General features: G+C 44.5%; 2 protein-coding genes across 2 annotated transcripts in view; one reads left to right on the top strand and one right to left on the bottom strand.

Moving 5' to 3' along the window:
* Positions 1-2,957, top strand: part of LOC121184595 (formin-binding protein 1-like) — a 14,014-nt gene extending 11,057 nt beyond the window's left edge. Inside the window, exon 18 of the mRNA XM_041042377.1 lies at positions 2,862-2,957. Within this exon, the coding sequence (XP_040898311.1) occupies positions 2,862-2,890 (29 nt within the window). The 3' untranslated portion in view covers positions 2,891-2,957. The remainder of the gene's footprint in view (positions 1-2,861) is intronic.
* A 4,753-nt stretch (positions 2,958-7,710) lies between these two features.
* LOC121185156 (noelin-like) lies at positions 7,711-14,570 on the bottom strand. Its single transcript, XM_041043167.1, has 6 exons — positions 14,379-14,570; positions 12,554-12,703; positions 11,579-11,734; positions 11,019-11,238; positions 10,448-10,554; positions 7,711-10,008 (listed from the first exon to the last, which is right to left on the bottom strand). The coding sequence occupies exons 1-6, from the start codon at positions 14,463-14,465 to the stop codon at positions 9,346-9,348; spliced, it is 1,383 nt and encodes a 460-aa protein (XP_040899101.1). The 5' UTR covers positions 14,466-14,570; the 3' UTR covers positions 7,711-9,345.
* Between the last annotated feature and the right edge of the window lie 2,082 nt (positions 14,571-16,652).

Raw genomic sequence — 16,652 nt, 5'->3', positions numbered from 1 at the left:
TCCTTATTTCTCATTTTACTGAGGTGAAGGAAAACCTTTGGCTGTGTTGGCTGAAAGTTTAACAAGGGACAGACACTCCCCTCCATCACTGCTGTCCCACTGCACCTGCCTCTTACCTGTCTGCCTGTCTGTCTCTTTGTCTGTCTACCTGTTTCTCTGTCTCTGCCTGTCTCTCTGTCTGTCTCTGTCTGTCTCTCTCTCTCTCTGTCTGTCTCTCAGTCTGTCTCTGCCCTGTGTTTGGGTCGAGCAGGTTTCCATGTTGTCTCCTCCTCCAGTATCTCAGCATCTTCTATCTCTTCATCATGTCTCACCTGTCCAACCTGCCAGTCTCAGATTTTCACCTGTCTTATCGTCTTTCCTGCCTCTGACCTCGCTCTCATGTACCTCGTCCTCACCACAGGCCTTCATCATTGTCTGTCCTATGTCTGTCCCTCGTTCCCACCGTCAGCGCCGTCCCGCCTTCAGCCCTCTGCAGAATCGGAGCGCTCTGCGTCCGATCGGCGCCTGTCTGCTTCTTTACGACGTTATTCTCGTCTATACTTGTTAGTTGTTAGTGACGTAATAAAAACACTATTAAAATGTTGAATAAATAATAATATTTATCGTTACTGATTTATTCAGCCCTGCTTTAGCAGTAACTGTAAAACGTTTCCATGGTGAACTGTGTCTCTGATGCAGCTTCACATTGACGTAGTTCTTGGTCCTTTGTGCAGGTCCAGAAGCTCGAGGCCTCGCCAGCTGCTGCAGGTCTGAGCACAGTTTCATACCAAACATGTAGCGAGTCCAAGGTACACCGAATGTCAACAGGTTCAGTGGTTCTTGAGAAGGACAGATGGACAGATCGTTGCTTCATAGTTAGATGAGATGAGAGTTGGATAACAAACACGCACTACAGACGCTGGGGCAGGGGGAGCTGGGGTGGATCGGCGCCTCGCTCAGGGGCACCACAGCCGTGGTCGCAGAGGCGGGGGGCCGCGTCTCCGTCACCACCACCCGTATTCATATGTTTATCCGTTGTGCTTGGTCGAGGAATCGAACCGGTGACCCTCCAATCTCCGGACGGTCCAAAGTCCAACACCGCGCTCTTAACTTGCCGCCCGCAGTTTGTGTAGTTGTGAGTCTGTGATTCGCGGCACATAACATTTCACCACCTGCGACGTAGCTGCTGCTAATCAGTGTTTTATTTCTGAGCCGACCCGTCTGACCCACAGTGCGTCACTGCTGTCACTGCACGAGCAATGTGAAGTGTTTGAAGTTTAAACAATAACAAAATTACCGCGAGCATTTTCTGAAATTGTTTAAATGTGTGCTTTAGCTAACGGACTCCCACAAAGCCAGGTAGCACCTGTAAAGTTAGCTAGCAAGTAACGTTAGCAAGCAGCTGGTGACCGTTTCGATCCAATGACCAATAAAAAAATGCAGCGCAGCAATTTTTCCGCTGATTGGATCGAAGCTCCGGCGCCACGTTTCCTGCACGAGGGGATGCGCTAACCCGTTCAGTTTCAAGCAAAGCGACGTAGCTGCTGCTAATCAGTGTTTTATTTCTGAGCCGACCCGTCTGACCCACAGTGCGTCACTGCTGTCACTGCACGAGCAATGTGAAGTGTTTGAAGTTTAAACAATAACAAAATTACCGCGAGCATTTTCTGAAATTGTTTAAATGTGTGCTTTAGCTAACGGACTCCCACAAAGCCAGGTAGCACCTGTAAAGTTAGCTAGCAAGTAACGTTAGCAAGCAGCTGGTGACCGTTTCGATCCAATGACCAATAAAAAAATGCAGCGCAGCAATTTTTCCGCTGATTGGATCGAAGCTCCGGCGCCACGTTTCCTGCACGAGGGGATGCGCTAACCCGTTCAGTTTCAAGCAAAGCGTCCCAGTGTTTGTTTGTATGGGACATTTTCTGTTGTCCCTGGGACAACGCGGCGCCGTTAGTGTCTGACCCAGGAGACTTCTCAGCTGAGGAGCTCGTCAGTTACGTATGGACATTTGGGACATTGGACATTTCACGCAGTAATTTTAGTGGTGGGTTGTACGTCAGTGGCAGCGCTGACATAAACAAACCACTGACGGTAACAGCTGTGAACCAGGAAAAGGACGCTGTGGCCGACCAGCAGCCAACGCGACGTCTTCCACGCTGCACAGAAAGCCGACACCAACTCTGATGCTTTCACCATTTACCGTGTCCTCTGAGACACGAGCCAGCCAAGACGCTGGTATGCAAAGAGACGGGATCACAGCCTGGTCGCCTGGATCACCTGAGATCATCAGAGCATTTGCGAAATCAGCTGCTGTCACATTTATCTGTTGTCGACTCATTTTTTCAGCCTCTCTTCTTTTTTTTTTTTCAAATCATCACATAAAAAACTGCCAGAGTTAAACATCTCTACCTGCCACTAACTTCTTGTTCAGATGAATTAACTTATTTAATCGATTGATTGTCTTAAAATATGAGACAGCAGTGAAGAACGTCCTGTTCTCAGAGTCCAGGTTAATGTCTTCAAATGTCCTGTCACGTCTGAAGCGTCGTTTACTATGAACGATATAAAACAGATAAACAGAAAATCTGGTTTCAGATGAATTTTTCTGTCTGATAAAGTGTTTAGATCAGAAACCGCGAAGCTTCAGTTCAGTTACAGAAACAAAGTGCTTGAAAGAGTCAAACTTTTTCTCTGAGACGTCAGAAAACTTTTCAACAACAACAAAGTTTCTGTTTAATATGAAATACAAAAAATGATCAATGTAGTTGTAGTGTAGTCATCTGCAGTCTGACCTCCTGTCTCACTCTACCTGCTCTAACATACTTGTCTCTCTACCTGTCTACCTGTCTCTCTCTCTCTCCTTGTCTGTCTGTATCTTGTAGGCTTTGTGCAGAGTAGTCGTCTAGTCTAGCGCAGTAATCGACCAATGAGGACATCTCGCCACAGGAAGTGATGTAAAGGAAAGAGCTCAGAGGAAGTCTGGTAACAGCTTTTCAATGGACAGTTTAACTCTTCAGATATCTCGACCAATCAGATGACAGACTGCTGTCGATAAGTGATGGACAAAAATGAAGAAATAAATCAGAACTCAGATGTTAGACAGGTCCCACTGATAGATCAGGTGTTAGACAGGTCCCACAGATAGATCAGACGTTAGACAGGTCCCACAGACAGATCAGGTGTTAGACTCAAAGGGAGTGGATGAGGTTAGAGAGGATGAACAGTACAAATTACGAGATATTGTGAATTTTATGTTTTTCACTTTATTAATCAAGTAGATTGATCGAGTTCAAACCTTCAGAAATATATAAAAAAATGTAAATGATCAGTTTAGTTTGTGTAGCTGAGAGTTCGGTCGTCCTGCTGTCGCAGTTAAACACGATCAAACTGACACGGAACGAAAGCTTTGACACACACACACACACACACTATTAACCAACCAATGTGCTCGTAAATGGTTCATTTCATGTCAGTTCAGCAGGAATTCAGAACAGTTACCAGGTCACATGAGGAATTTTCTTGAAAACATTAATGTAAAAAACTTCCATTGAATTCGTGGGACCCTGGAAAATCCTCAGCAAATCTACGTGAACATTCAAACTCTAACGATCGTTTGCAGCGTGTTCCAGTAAAAGTTTGTTCTGCTTTAAAACCGCAACAAATCTTATTTTTCTTAACCCAAGTTTTCAAAAATGAATCTGCACATGTATCACGGCCCTCTGCAGGAGGGTCCCCCATCTGAGCCAGGTCCTGCTCAAGGTTTCTTCCTGTTCAAAGGAGCTGTTTCTCTCCACTGTCGCCTTCAGTGCTGATCTGGGGTCAGACTCTGGGTCTCTGTAAAGCGCTTTGAGACAGTTTTGATTGTGGAAGGAGCTGAATAAATAAAATTGAATTGAATTGAATTAAATACATCAAGTGATTTGTTTCTGCATCGAAGCTTCGGAGCTAAAAAACCGACCCGGTGGAAACATGAATGATTAAATGTTAAAAGTTGAGAAACACAGATGTTAATGTCTGTGAGTGTTTGTAATGTTTTCACACTGAGTGGCAGAATTCTTTTCAGAAACCAGTCGCATCAGTTGTTTTCAAGGAAATTCATTTTTTGTGTTGGTCCAGTTTTCCTTCATCAGTCGATACAACACGTCCTACAAACCTTTATCTTAAAGATAGAAAATATCACGTGACTGAGGGTTTTCTCACACATGTTGAGAGAAATTCACCCTCCACAACAGCAGGTGGCGCTGTGAGTCAGTTTAAACTTTCTGCAAGGTTGAACAGAACAGAGCAGACAGTGTGTATGTGTGTGTGTGTTATCACTCTGCCGCTCATATCTTTGAATATTGACAATCGGGCCCTCATCGCGTCTCAGTGGTCTCTCAGCGGTCTCTCAGCAGTCTCTCAGTGGTCTCAGTGGTCTCTCAGCGGTCTCTCAGCGGTCTCTCAGCGTCTCTCAGTGGTCACAGTGGTCTCTCAGTGGTCTCAGTGGTCTCTCAGCGGTCTCTCAGCAGTCTCTCAGTGTCTCTCAGTGGTCACAGTGGTCTCTCAGTGGTCTCTCAGCGGTCTCTCAGCGGTCTCTCAGCGTCTCTCAGTGGTCACAGTGGTCTCTCAGCGGTCTCTCAGTGGTCTCTCAGCGGTCTCTCAGCAGTCTGTCAGCGGTCTCTCAGCGTCTCTCAGTGGTCACAGTGGTCTCTCGGTCTCTCAGCGGTCTCTCAGCGGTCTCTTAGTGGTCACTGTGGTCTCTCAGCGGTCTCTCAGCGTCTCTTAGTGGTCACTGTGGTCTCTCAGTGTCTCTCAGTGGTCACAGTGGTCTCTCAGCGGTCTCTCAGCGTCTCTTAGTTGTCTCTCAGTGGTCTCTCAGTGGTCTCTCAGCGTCTCTCAGCGGTCTCTCAGTGTCTCTCAGTGGTCACAGTGGTCTCTCAGTGGTCTCAGCGGTCTCTCAGTGGTCTCTCAGTGGTCTCTCAGCGTCTCTCAGTGGTCACTGTGGTCTCTCAGTGGTCTCTCAGCGTCTCTCAGTGTCTCTCAGTGGTCACTGTGGTCTCTCAGTGGTCTCTCAGCGTCTCTTAGTGGTCGCTGTGGTCTCACAGTGGTCTCTCAGCGGTCTCTCGGCGGTCTCTTAGTGGTCACTGTGGTCTCTCAGTGGTCACAGTGGTCTCTCAGCGGTCTCTCAGCGTCTCTCAGTGGTCACAGTGGTCTCTCAGTGGTCTCAGCGGTCTCTCAGCGGTCTCTCAGCGTCTCTTAGTGGTCACTGTGGTCTCTCAGTGGTCTCTCAGCGTCTCTCAGCGGCCTCTCAGTGTCTCTCAGTGTCTCTCAGTGGTCTCTCAGTGTCTCACAGTGGTCGTTAAAACTGGAGCACATTCTGGTTTTTCTGTCGTCTGACAATCGCTGGATATTCGAACGTAACGGAAAAGAGAGATTTGTTTATCTTTGGTTGAGAGTGTGTTGTTTCATTTGATTATTGATTATTGATAATAGATTGTTGCTTGACCTTTACTTTATTCTGCGGTGAGATCCTGACCCCGCAGACCTGAACCACCTCCACTGTACGATGTATTCCACTCTGGATGCTGAACCTCGTCTGTCTCCGTCTCTTTTTAAGGTTAAATCCAATTCAAACTCGAAAATCTTCAAACCTGATTCAGCAAAATAAACACAACATCGCAGGTGCAGCGGCGAAAGCTCCGTTCTTACCACGTCCGATGTAACTCTGCTGCTCTGCTGTGTTCTTTAAACTGACTCACAGCGCCACCTGCTGTTGTCCTGTGCAGATAACTCCGGACAGTTGTGTGGAAATAAAGAGAGAATGAGATCCAGGTTCAGTTCAGAGTCTTATCAGTTATGAGGATGGAAAATCTTATTGATTCATCACACTGACTCTGGATCTGAAGTCATTTTAATCAGTTTTCAGTTTAAATGTCGTTATTTCTGAAAACTACAAAAATTAAATGTGAGACTAATCAGACGGTTTTGATCAGAAGAGAAACAGATAATCAGTCAACATGTTTGACTGTGATCAATCCTCCGACTGATCAATTTAAAACTGATTCAAACATCAGTGACCGGTTTTCTTTAGCAGCTTTATGTGATGAAGTTTTCACATCAGAGTCAAACGGATCGTTTAGACGAAGGAAGTGTTTATGCTGTGAAATCATTAACTGTAGGTGAAAAATAAACTGAATCCTTATTTAACTTTACATCCAGGTCATGGAAAACAAAGACAACTGGACTCGAACGGCTTCTTCAAGAATCTCCAGTCCAGTTTCCTTTGTGTCGTATTTAGAAATATTTAACTTTTTACTTTTAAAGCTCAGATTTAAAAATTTGTGTTTTGTTCTTTAAACATTTGTCCTGATGTGAAAACTGAGTTTCTGTAATTTGAGTGTTTATGAGATTCACTGACAAACTAACTGACGTACGATGTAAAAATTTAAATGTGAAACTGTTTTATTGAAAAGAAAATATCAAGTGTGTGCTGTGGAGAGGACGATCCTTCCTGTCGGCCATTTTTCTGACCATACAGCAGTGAGTCACAGCGTCTTCCAGGGTCTGTCTGTACACTGTGACATCACTGTGGGCGTGGCCAGAATCACTAAAATGTGAACAGTTTAAACTTGACCTGAAGTTTAAACAGTGAAGTGAATGAAGTGTGTAAATATGAACTGATTGCCCAGGTGTAGCCCCGCCCCCAGGAAACCCGCCCGTTAACCGCGCCCCTCAGAATTGACCTTTCTAAATTGGCTCCACCCACTGCTCTCCAGGCCCCTCCCTTGCTTGTTGATCAATGATCATGTTATTGATTGATTGTGTGAAATGTGAATGTTTTTTTATTTCCCAGTGAAATTTTGATTAGTTTTATTTTTTACTACGACATAAAACTGCTGATTATGCTCTTTTAAACATCCTGTATGTTAAACTTTCAAAATAAATTACATTCTGAATCACACAGTGTGTCTTCATGCAGCAGGAGCAACTGAGCTGCCTCGTTCCCATTTTCCCGTCTTTCTATTTGATCGTTTATCGCAGTATTTTCTCCTGCACCTAATAAAACTTTATTTTGTCAGCAGCTTCCTGTCAACAGTATCAGTGAGTTTAAATAAACGTATTGCACCATTAAAAAAGAACAGTCAGCGGCTGAATTAGTCAACTTCTCTTTTATTGAGAAACATCTCAAAGCACCTTCTGTCATGATTAACCCCTAAAGGTCTGTTCTCTGAACCTTTTTGGCTGTTTTGGACTCTTGTTAAGTTTAAGTTCTGTTAGTAGTTCCAGTTTTATTTTTGAAATCATGGCCCTTGTGTATCTTGTCTTGTTCTACTTCCTGTCTTTGTCTTGTTTCCCTCCATTTGTGATTGTCTGCCCCGCCCTAACTGGTTTCATCTTTTGCCCGTTGCCTGGTGTAATTAAGTCTCGTTATTTCCCTGTGTCCTTGACGGTTCGTTTGTGTCCATGTGCGAGTGTTTACCCGAGTCTGTGTCTTCCCCGTGTTCGTTCCCATACCTGTGCCCTGTGTTTTCTTTCCCCCGCCACAGCTACAGGGCACTTGTGATTGTTCAGTCACCCCATGAACCCCCCCTAACCGTAACCCCACCCCATGAGAATAGGACTGTAGCTGTATTTATCCTTTACCCGAACCTTCTAACCAGGAAGTCTGCTGTGAACATGTGCAAGGAAAATAACTGACTTCTTGGCAGCTGTGTGTGGCTGAAGCAGCAGGCAGTAAAGTTTATTTGTCAAGGGAAGTTTCTTTATTTTGGCAAAAACACAGTAAATATCGTGGTCAGTGATGCAATTCAAAACACATTAGCTATTAAGGCTACTGGTTACAAAACTGAGTAATCCTTTAAACATTTATACATGCAGTCTTTTGAATAATAAAACATCTGCACTTTTTCCTGTTGGTTTTGTTCCATCGATTCTTTACATCAACACTTATTCACTCCACGAAGAAACTAGAGGCCAAAGAAATCTTTAAATTCAAAACACAAAGAAGCAGGAAGTAAAATTTCATACAATGAATTCTTAAAATGCAGTCCAGTTCTCAGTAGGTCCCACACTTAAACACACAGTTTGAACAGAGCAGTAAAATGTTTGAGTAGCAGTACAAAGGAAGGACCACAAAACACCTCAATCCTCTAAATGTGACAGATCCTCACTGAGCTGAATGTCTTTTAAACAAAGACCTGCAGAGTTTGATCAGTTTCTTACAAGTTTACGTCCACCTGATGTGCCTCGATTCATCCTGTCTGATACACCAACTGTAGTCCAGACTCCTGGACACTAGTGGACACTGGTGGACATGGAGGCTCCTGAGCTAATGATGGAAGATTTCCGAGGCTTCTTGGTGTGAAGGATGCTAGTTCAGCAGGAAAATACCAGCAGACCAGAGGAGCTAAGACAGGATCAAATTCCTCATCTAACCCACCAACGTACACAGCAGAGTTCATGGACACTGGCTCCAGGACAGCGTCAAGTGTGTGGTGAGCATGCATTAAAAGATGGACACAAACATAAGATGTTAGCCCTAATCAACTTGCAGTGGCTCATTTAAAAGCTGAGGAAAAGAGAGACTGTAGTCCTGAATTTATATTGCTATATAATACACAACAGTAAGAAAAGACATTATTATTATTGTTATTATTATTATTATTATTATTACTTCAGAGTAACTGTGGCTGCGGTTTCATTGAGAAAAAAAAAGTCACATTCTTCAGAGTAAACTATAAAAAAATGTTCTGTGAAACACGAAACGTTTTCTTTGTGATCAACTCTGTTTTTCTCTTTCAAGTGCATTTGAATCGAAAACTTCAATCAGTATCTGAAAAGTATAACTTCATTTAAAAAAGGAATCGCAGATCTAAGTTAACAGTCCAACACTTTGGGACACGCTCCAGTCCAACACATGTCCACGATGTAAATAGCTGAGTTCAGCAAAACAGAAATTCACTGTCCAACATCTCGTCTGTCTGATTTCTGCTGTTTACATGTATGTTCACTGAACAGGTGTAAAAACATACATGTAAACAGACACATTGTGGTTTTAGGTCTCGGCTCTGGAGACGTCTGTTGACCAGGAACCGCTGAATGTGTCCTGACAGTTAAATAAACCAGCTAACTGGTTTCCTAACAGACGGGGAGTTGGTGGACAGTGGATTTTCTTTTGATGTTTGGCTAACAGGAGTAACTTGGCTAATGTGTCTGTCTCTGTGGTGGAGACACAGAAACAAACCTGATCTTCATCGTCTCCTCCCTGTGCAGGTCAGAGAGCGTGAGGATTTATCTTAAGGAAATATTTACTCTTTAATCTAAATGTGTGACGTGTTCGACTGTGACATTACGCTCTATTTGTGTTACAGTATTTATAATGTAGATTCACTGTATGATGTGGTAAAGTGTGACGTTATAAAGGACTTGGTGGCCGTTATTCCAAGCATACAGTGCTCTGTCTCTGGGGTTGTAGTCGAGCATGGACAGGTGGCTGTACTTATTAGTCAGAGGAATGTCAATGTATTCATACGTAGAGGAGTTAGTGGAGTAGGCATAGTACACTTTGGTTCCACCTGAGTACCCGTTAGTAACGTACAGGGTTCCACAGATCATGAATGCTTCTCCGGCGCTGCGTTTCGGGTGGTTGGTGGTCCAGCTGCGGACGATCTGCAGAGTGTTTGGGTCTAACTGGCTAAGGACAATATTTCCAGCGTTCTGATTGGTAGCGTAGACGGCCCAGAGCCCCCCCTCATCCACCATGAGGTCGATATCTGAGTGCCCCCCCCAGGAATAATGGTACATGTTGTTGTATCCGGCAAAGTCGAGCTGTCGGGAGCGGCTGATGAGCGATGTGCCGAAGTCAAACTTGATGATGGTGTGACTCTGAAACTTGTTGAAGTAAATGGATCCATTATAAACCACCTGACCAGTTCCAGACCAGGGGTGAGGCAGACGGTGGGAGGTGAAGTTATCTGTCGTCATGAAGTCATACATCGACTGATACTCCCTGACGAAGCGGTTGTTATGGTAACCATCCATATACCACACCTATAGGGGAAGACACCAGATGAATGAAGTGAAAAGATTCTAAAAATGTTTTATTTTGTTTGGTGTTCAGGGATCGATGAGCGTGTTTCCTAAAATGTTATGTTGATGTACGAGATCTATTTCCTGTCATTAACTCTGCAGCAGTGCTGTGTGTCAGGAGTTAGCAGCCACGCTAACGCCGCTCTGTGGAGTTAGAAACTGAAAGAAATCCTCAGTAAATGTTGACTTCTCTGAAACCTGCGCAGGTGAATTAATAATCAGCTTCCTCCTACATGTTCATATGAACCCGGGGCTGAAGAAGCTGTTCCAAACAGACTGTATGTGAGACTGACAAAAACTTCATGTTGTGATGTCACATCATATTTTATTGTTGTCATGTTGTTGGTGCTTGTAATGTGTTTTATTTGGTTGTTGTGTTGTTATTGTTGTTGAGACTCACTCTGTTGTCTCCAGCTGGAGCCAGCGGGTCGGTCATCCACGATCCAAACCTGGATCCAGACGTCTTGATGGTGATTGGCTCAGAGATTCCTGTCAGTTTCCCACATGCTGAAACACAAACACTCGGTGTGAGTCTGGCTGGACGAACAGAAACATCAGCACAAACCACAGCTGAGATTAAGGACACTGGAATTTAGTTTGTGTTGCTCACAGCTTTGACAATGACCACTAACAAACAGAGTCCTTGTTTGTCTTTTGGGACATATTTGCCTTTTTAAAATGACTGAAAGTGGAGAGAGAGACAGGAAAACTAGGGGACAGACAAGGAGCAAGGGGACATGCTGGTTTCAAAACCAGGTTACTGCAGTAAGGACTTAGCCTTAATGGTACGCTCCCCGGCAGGAGACACTGTTGAAGGTCTTCGCTCCTGGTGTTAATGTCCTTGGTGAAGACCGTCAGTAATTTGTCTCCTGATGTTTTTGAAAGATTAACTTTACTCAGTGCAGCATCAGAAACTGTGACTGTTTCTGTTTATGTGAGTTGTTTAGTTTGTGTCTCTGTTGTTTATTCACCCAGCCTCTGCATGCAGGCCCTCAGTCGGTCTTCCAGACTCATCACTCGACTGTGGAGGTCCTGGTAGTCCAGTCCTCCCAGTTGTTCCTGTAGCGACCCCAACAGCTCCGTCACATTTGCTGCCTCCTCTTTAAACTGCCGGACCAGCAGAGCATCGGCCTTGTAGGCCTCCAGGACTGGGATCAGGGGACGTAACTCCTCCATCTTTGCCTTGATTGACTGATGCAGACAGACACATACACACAGACAGAGGAACGGACAGACAGATAGAGGGATGGTCAGACAGACGGACAGAGACTCTGAGGACTGAAAGATTTAAATTTAAAGATGTCAAACGGTGAAATGACGGCGCTCGGAGCTGCAGCTGTTTGTTATGTTTCGTAGATGAACTGAGATCTGATTTAATCTGAACTGTGTCCCACAGCACTCAGATCAGTTTTGTGAGACACTAAACAGAAGGATGGTCATTAAAGTCTTAGCGTTCCTACAGAGACGGAGGTGATGGAGGGTGATGGAGGGTGATGGAGGGTGATGGATGAGGTGTGGACGTGGGCAGTACCTTGTACTGTCTGGCGATGTTGGTCTCGTGTCCGTCCTCCACCTGTTTGAATTTGTTTTCCAGACTTTTCAGCTGAACTTCCATTTTCTCCACAAACTGCAGGTCTCTCTGAGTCCTCTGGTCCAGCACCTCGATGGACTGACTCATATTCTGCACCTGGAAAAAACACAGCGTCACGTCACAGACAAATGCAACGTGTTATTAGTACCACGGCCGCTGTAGTTGTCACGATCTGTCCTGCTGATGGACGCATCTACCTGGACTCTCTGTTACTTCCTGTCTGTTTCTTTCTCCACCTGAGCGATTGCTTGCTCTGCCCTAATTAGCTTCACCTGTTTCCTGTTGTTCCATGAGTTGTTCCTGGGTGTCCTCATGTTCCAGCTTCCTGCAGGTTATTGTCTCACCTGTCTTCCTGCCAGTTGACCTGTTGCCTTCCTCTGCCTGTGAATCTGTTTTTATTGCATTGAAGTTTTTTACAGTGTGTGTGTGTGTGTGTTTTTTCCTGGACTCACTAACAGTATGTCAGATTCTCTGTTACCACACGAACCAGTGACACCAGCAGTTTCTTTGTCCTCAGGATTGATTGGACTTTTTGTTTGAAGCTTGAAGTTTCACCTGAGAAGCTTCTTCAGCTCTGGAGACTGGTTAGAGTCCAAACTTTTAAACTCATCCCTATGTCACCCAGTAGGTGGTAGTGAGTGGAACATTCACACCTTGGGTGGCTCCTGCTCGGCTGCCTCAAGTGGAGTCGTTAGCACCTGAGGATACTAAACTAAGCATCATGTGAATCACATGAGCCCAGATGTGACTGTGTTAGTTTGGGGAGGGATCTTCTTTGTGTCTCTGGAGCAGAATACCTGCTCATCCAGCAGGACTATGAGTACTACTGTCAGTAGTATTCTTATCAGTATTATTATTGTTATTGCCACCAGTAGTATTATCAGCAGCACTATCTCCAGTAGTAGCATGTTATACCTTTTCGAGCAGCTGTCTGAGCTGTTTGGTTCGAGCGTCTCTGGAACAAACCGTCTGCTGAGGAGCAACGACAGTACAAACACACCGACCGTCAGAGTCCTGAGCTGAGCTGTACACCTGCCAGCCCTCCTCAGGGGCTGAAGGACCCACCTGTGAGACAGGAAAACAGAGGGTTAGGGTTAGGTGGATGATGCAGCGCAGACTTGTTTATAATCACTTGCTAATATCGACCAGTCACAGAGGGGGTATTAACCCTGCCAGCCCTGCTCAGGGGCACACACACACACAACTTCACTAAGCTTCCTCTCCTGCAGAAATCTTTGAAATTATTGAAATCAACAAAAAGCATCTTGTCCAGTGTGGTTTGCTTTGCCGCCCCCTGCCGGCTGAACTCGGTATCGCACACTGATGCATCTATAGATCATGTACTATAATTCAGTTTAATATTCAAAGGTCTTTCTGTGAGTGATGGAGCAGAGAAACTGATCTGAGATCATCTCAGCTGAAATCAACACTCATGTCGCGGTGTTGTGTTTATTATCAGGATGAGCTGAGAAACATCGTCACTGTTCATGTCAGTGTTCGTGCATCTGGAGAAACTATCATACAATTTAAAATGTTTTCTCCTGAGTCACTGATCAGATTTATGATCCTGTTAATGAGGCTTTGAGGGTCAGGGTCAAGGGTCAGAGCCAGACCAGCTGAGCCTGAACAGGTTCCCAGTTCATCACAAAGCTCGCACCTACCAACTAACCGTAACCTTTAACCCTGAGTCCTGAGCCCGAGGAGGACAGAACAGAAAGAGTGGACAGAGAAAAGCAGCTCGTCACTGTGACGCTGCAGTGTCAGTAAAATTAAACCAAAACATCAATTAAGCAGAATTTTTGTCTCCATCTTAACGTCAACATCAGTTGATGCTGAACAAAGTGGAAGTCGAGGTTTTAGAGGCTGCTGATTTCCTTCCTTTTTAAAAAGTACTTCCTGTTTTGTTTTGAAATCACGTTCTGTACGTGTGTGTTGTGATGTTACTTCCTGTCTTTGTGATTGCTTGTTGAGCCCAAATTATTTTCACTTGTTCCCTCTGCTCTCTCGTGTACTGAAGCCTCAGTGTTTGTCCGTCGGTCTGTTTGTTCACTCGTGGTTTGTGCTGTTTTGTTCCTGTTTGTCTAGAGTCAAAGTTTCTCATGTCAGCGTGAGCGAAGCCTCTTGTTATGAAGGTGTGTTCACAGAATCTGTTCATGTCCTTTTCCTGTGTTTGAGGCTCAGAGTTAGAAATGGCTGCAACTTCATTTCAAAACTGGTTTTAAAATGATTTTGGGTAAAGGTTCATTTCTGGTATCTGATGTTTAATCATCACATTGATGATTAGATGTGTATGACACCATCTTCTGTCAGAGAGAATCAGGTTTCACTCAGTAGGACTGAAACACAGTAAAATAGAAAAGAAGCAGAATGTCGTGCTGCCTGAGAGCAACGGGTACATAACATGTTTGAATATAAAATGAAATAATGCGACTGTAATACATAAAATAGAACCCAGTGAAATATTAACTGTTCTATTTTTACCTCAGTGATTTGTGAATATATCAGAACATCACAGACGACAGCTCAACATGAAATGGAACAGTTTCCAGGTTGAAGTGTGAATAGAACACGAGTGACTTGGATGGAAATAGAATAATATAAGCTCAGATAAGAATGGACACAGAATAGAAAAACAATGTAATGTTAGTATGAATCAAACAGGGTAAAAATATAAGCAGTGGTTTGTTACTGAGGTAAATTCATGAACAGAACAGAAATAGAAGCAGCAGCAGAATGTTACCAGTGTGAAGTGTGAACCGAACAGAAGCAGCAGCAGAAAAGCACCGGGCAGATTTTCTTCAGACTCCATCTGTTTGTCCTTAAACATCCACAGCCTCCTGGATTTCTCTCCGTTCACCTGCTTATTGTGTGAAGGTTTATCTGATCATTAACTGGGTTGTTAACCAGGTTTTCTGTGGTTATCTCTCTTCCTCTGCCCCTCCTTCTTCTTCTCTGTCGTTTGTCTGATGCGACGCCAAAAATCAGCCGAGTGGAAACAAGATCCTCCAGCAGTGAGAGAGAGTGTGTGTGAGAGTGTGTGTGTGGGTGGGGGTGGGGGTGTGATGATGTCACAGCTTGGCGTGAACAGATCTGAGCAGCAGGAGGAGGAGGAGCTGTCTGTGGTGCTGAGAGAGAGCGTTTGTGTTTCTGCAGGAAGCCATTTGGCCTCAGGCAGTAAAATGTCGGATCTGTGTGAAATATTTCTCATATCAAAAAGTGAAATGATGACAGACCTACCGGTTCCCTTATTTATACTCTCAGTAAATCTTTTATAATTTAGATTAAAGAATCAAAATACTTTACTATGACCATTTTTATGACATTTTGAGGCCAAAAAAAAAATTTAATTTTTTTTGGTCAATTTTGACACATTACTATACTATGACCATTTTTATGACATTTTGAGGATGTGACATTTTTCACCGATCGTCAGGGGAGAAAGATAGAGACATGCAACCTTGTCCTACCCCCCCATTTGTGGTACTTTTTGTCAAACTGAAGTTGGTGTTTAGGGTTGTCAAGAGTGTACAGGGCTTGGAGTTTTAACCAGGGTCAGTTTTGACCGATCCTCAGGGGAGAAAGATAGAGATATGGGACCTTGTCCTACCCCCCCCATTTGTGTGTACCCCGAGTCCAACGGTACCACTCTTGAGTCTGTAGCACATAGGGTTCCGGAGTTATGAGCATTTGAAGTTCCCACATAAAAGTGAGTTGGGAGAGTGAAAATTTTCCAAAGTGTGAGATGCCAAAAATGTTCCCCCAGAAAGTGTTTAGGAGCACGTTTCAGAGCCCTAGGAGTGGTTTGGACCCCACTTTTTGTGGTACTTTTTGTCAAACTGAAGTTGGTGTTTAGGGTTGTTGAGTGTACAGGGCCTAAGTGTGAGAGGCCAAAAGTGTTCCCCCCTAACCCTAACCCTTTATGTTTAGGTAAAACGAATAAATTGAGCATGAATCACAGTCATATGTTGGCTAATAAATGGCCAGTAGCATGATCATTTCAAATTTGTTGTCAGAGTTTCAAACATACAGCAGCGACACATTATATAAGGGTTTGTCTTTTTCGGGGGGTAAATGTTTCCTTATCTTTGCCCTCCTGCAGAGCCAGCGGCAGCGTTTTCCAGCGCTGACAGAATGAGTGCGATGACAGGTTAACAATGACTAATGATGATTGTAGTTATGATGGTTTTGGGGAAAGAGTATGGAGTGAATATCCGCTGGAAGTGTGCTCTTGAGTGAAATATGTGGGTGGCTCTTAAAAGAGCTTTTTTTTGTCGAGTTTGAAATGATTTGATGGACTTTTTGTGTGTTTTGTTGGCAGCAAGCTTGTTAGTTTTGGTCGCCTTCTTCGGGCTGTTTGGAGGTTTCTTAGCTTTCTTCGGTGTTGTCTTGACTGCTTGGGGCTTCTTGGTGGCTGCTGGCCTCTTGACAGCGGCGGCAGCAGCGGTCTGGTCCAGATTTGTTGCTCGGCTTTGCGGCCCTCTTCTACGGTGCTTTCGCCGGTGCGGCTGGGGCGGCTGGGGCGGCGGATGCAGCTGGAGCGGCGGGTGCAGCTGTGGCGGCGGGCGCAGCTGGGGCGACCTCTGCCGTCTTGTTGTCCAACAGCTCCTGTCAACGACTCGGATCAGAATGATACACAGTTCCCTGCTAAGACATTAATTTATACCCACCTTGAGAACCGCGGAGACTCAACCCAGCCCGCCGCGCTCTGCTGCTGCAGGAATACAGGAGCCACTTGTGTTTTCTCTGTAGCATTAAATCTGTAAAATACACGTTTGCTGGAAGTAGTAAAGCGTAAAATCGAATCGAAGTGATAGCGTAGGAGTTTCTCTTCATGTGGAATCCATGTAAAGCTTAAGATTTTTCTCCATTTTGTTTTAAAGCGTTTAAAGCTCTCCCATCTGCCGCCGCTCGGTGTCTTTTCTCCGTGATTTCTCTCCTAAATGTTTTAAAATCCAGCAGAAGCCCAATGAAACGACTTTGACAGCGAGACGACAGGTTTGTTCAGAGATACGGT

The sequence above is a fragment of the Toxotes jaculatrix genome, chromosome 7, assembly GCF_017976425.1.
Source record: "Toxotes jaculatrix isolate fToxJac2 chromosome 7, fToxJac2.pri, whole genome shotgun sequence".
NCBI lineage: Eukaryota > Metazoa > Chordata > Actinopteri > Toxotidae > Toxotes > Toxotes jaculatrix.
This window is presented reverse-complemented; position numbering and strand designations above follow the sequence as displayed.

Bases quoted from the DNA above. Each gene is read 5' to 3' on its own strand.
- LOC121185156 (XM_041043167.1), bottom strand. From the start codon at position 14,465: ATGTTTAAGGACAAACAGATGGAGTCTGAAGAAAATCTGCCCGGTGCT. The intron at 12,704-14,378 runs GTAACATTCTGC...CCTGTCTCACAG, and splicing joins TCGGTTCACACTTCACACTG to GTGGGTCCTTCAGCCCCTGA. The intron at 10,555-11,018 runs GTGAATAAACAA...TTTGTGTTTCAG, and splicing joins GGCCTGCATGCAGAGGCTGG to CATGTGGGAAACTGACAGGA.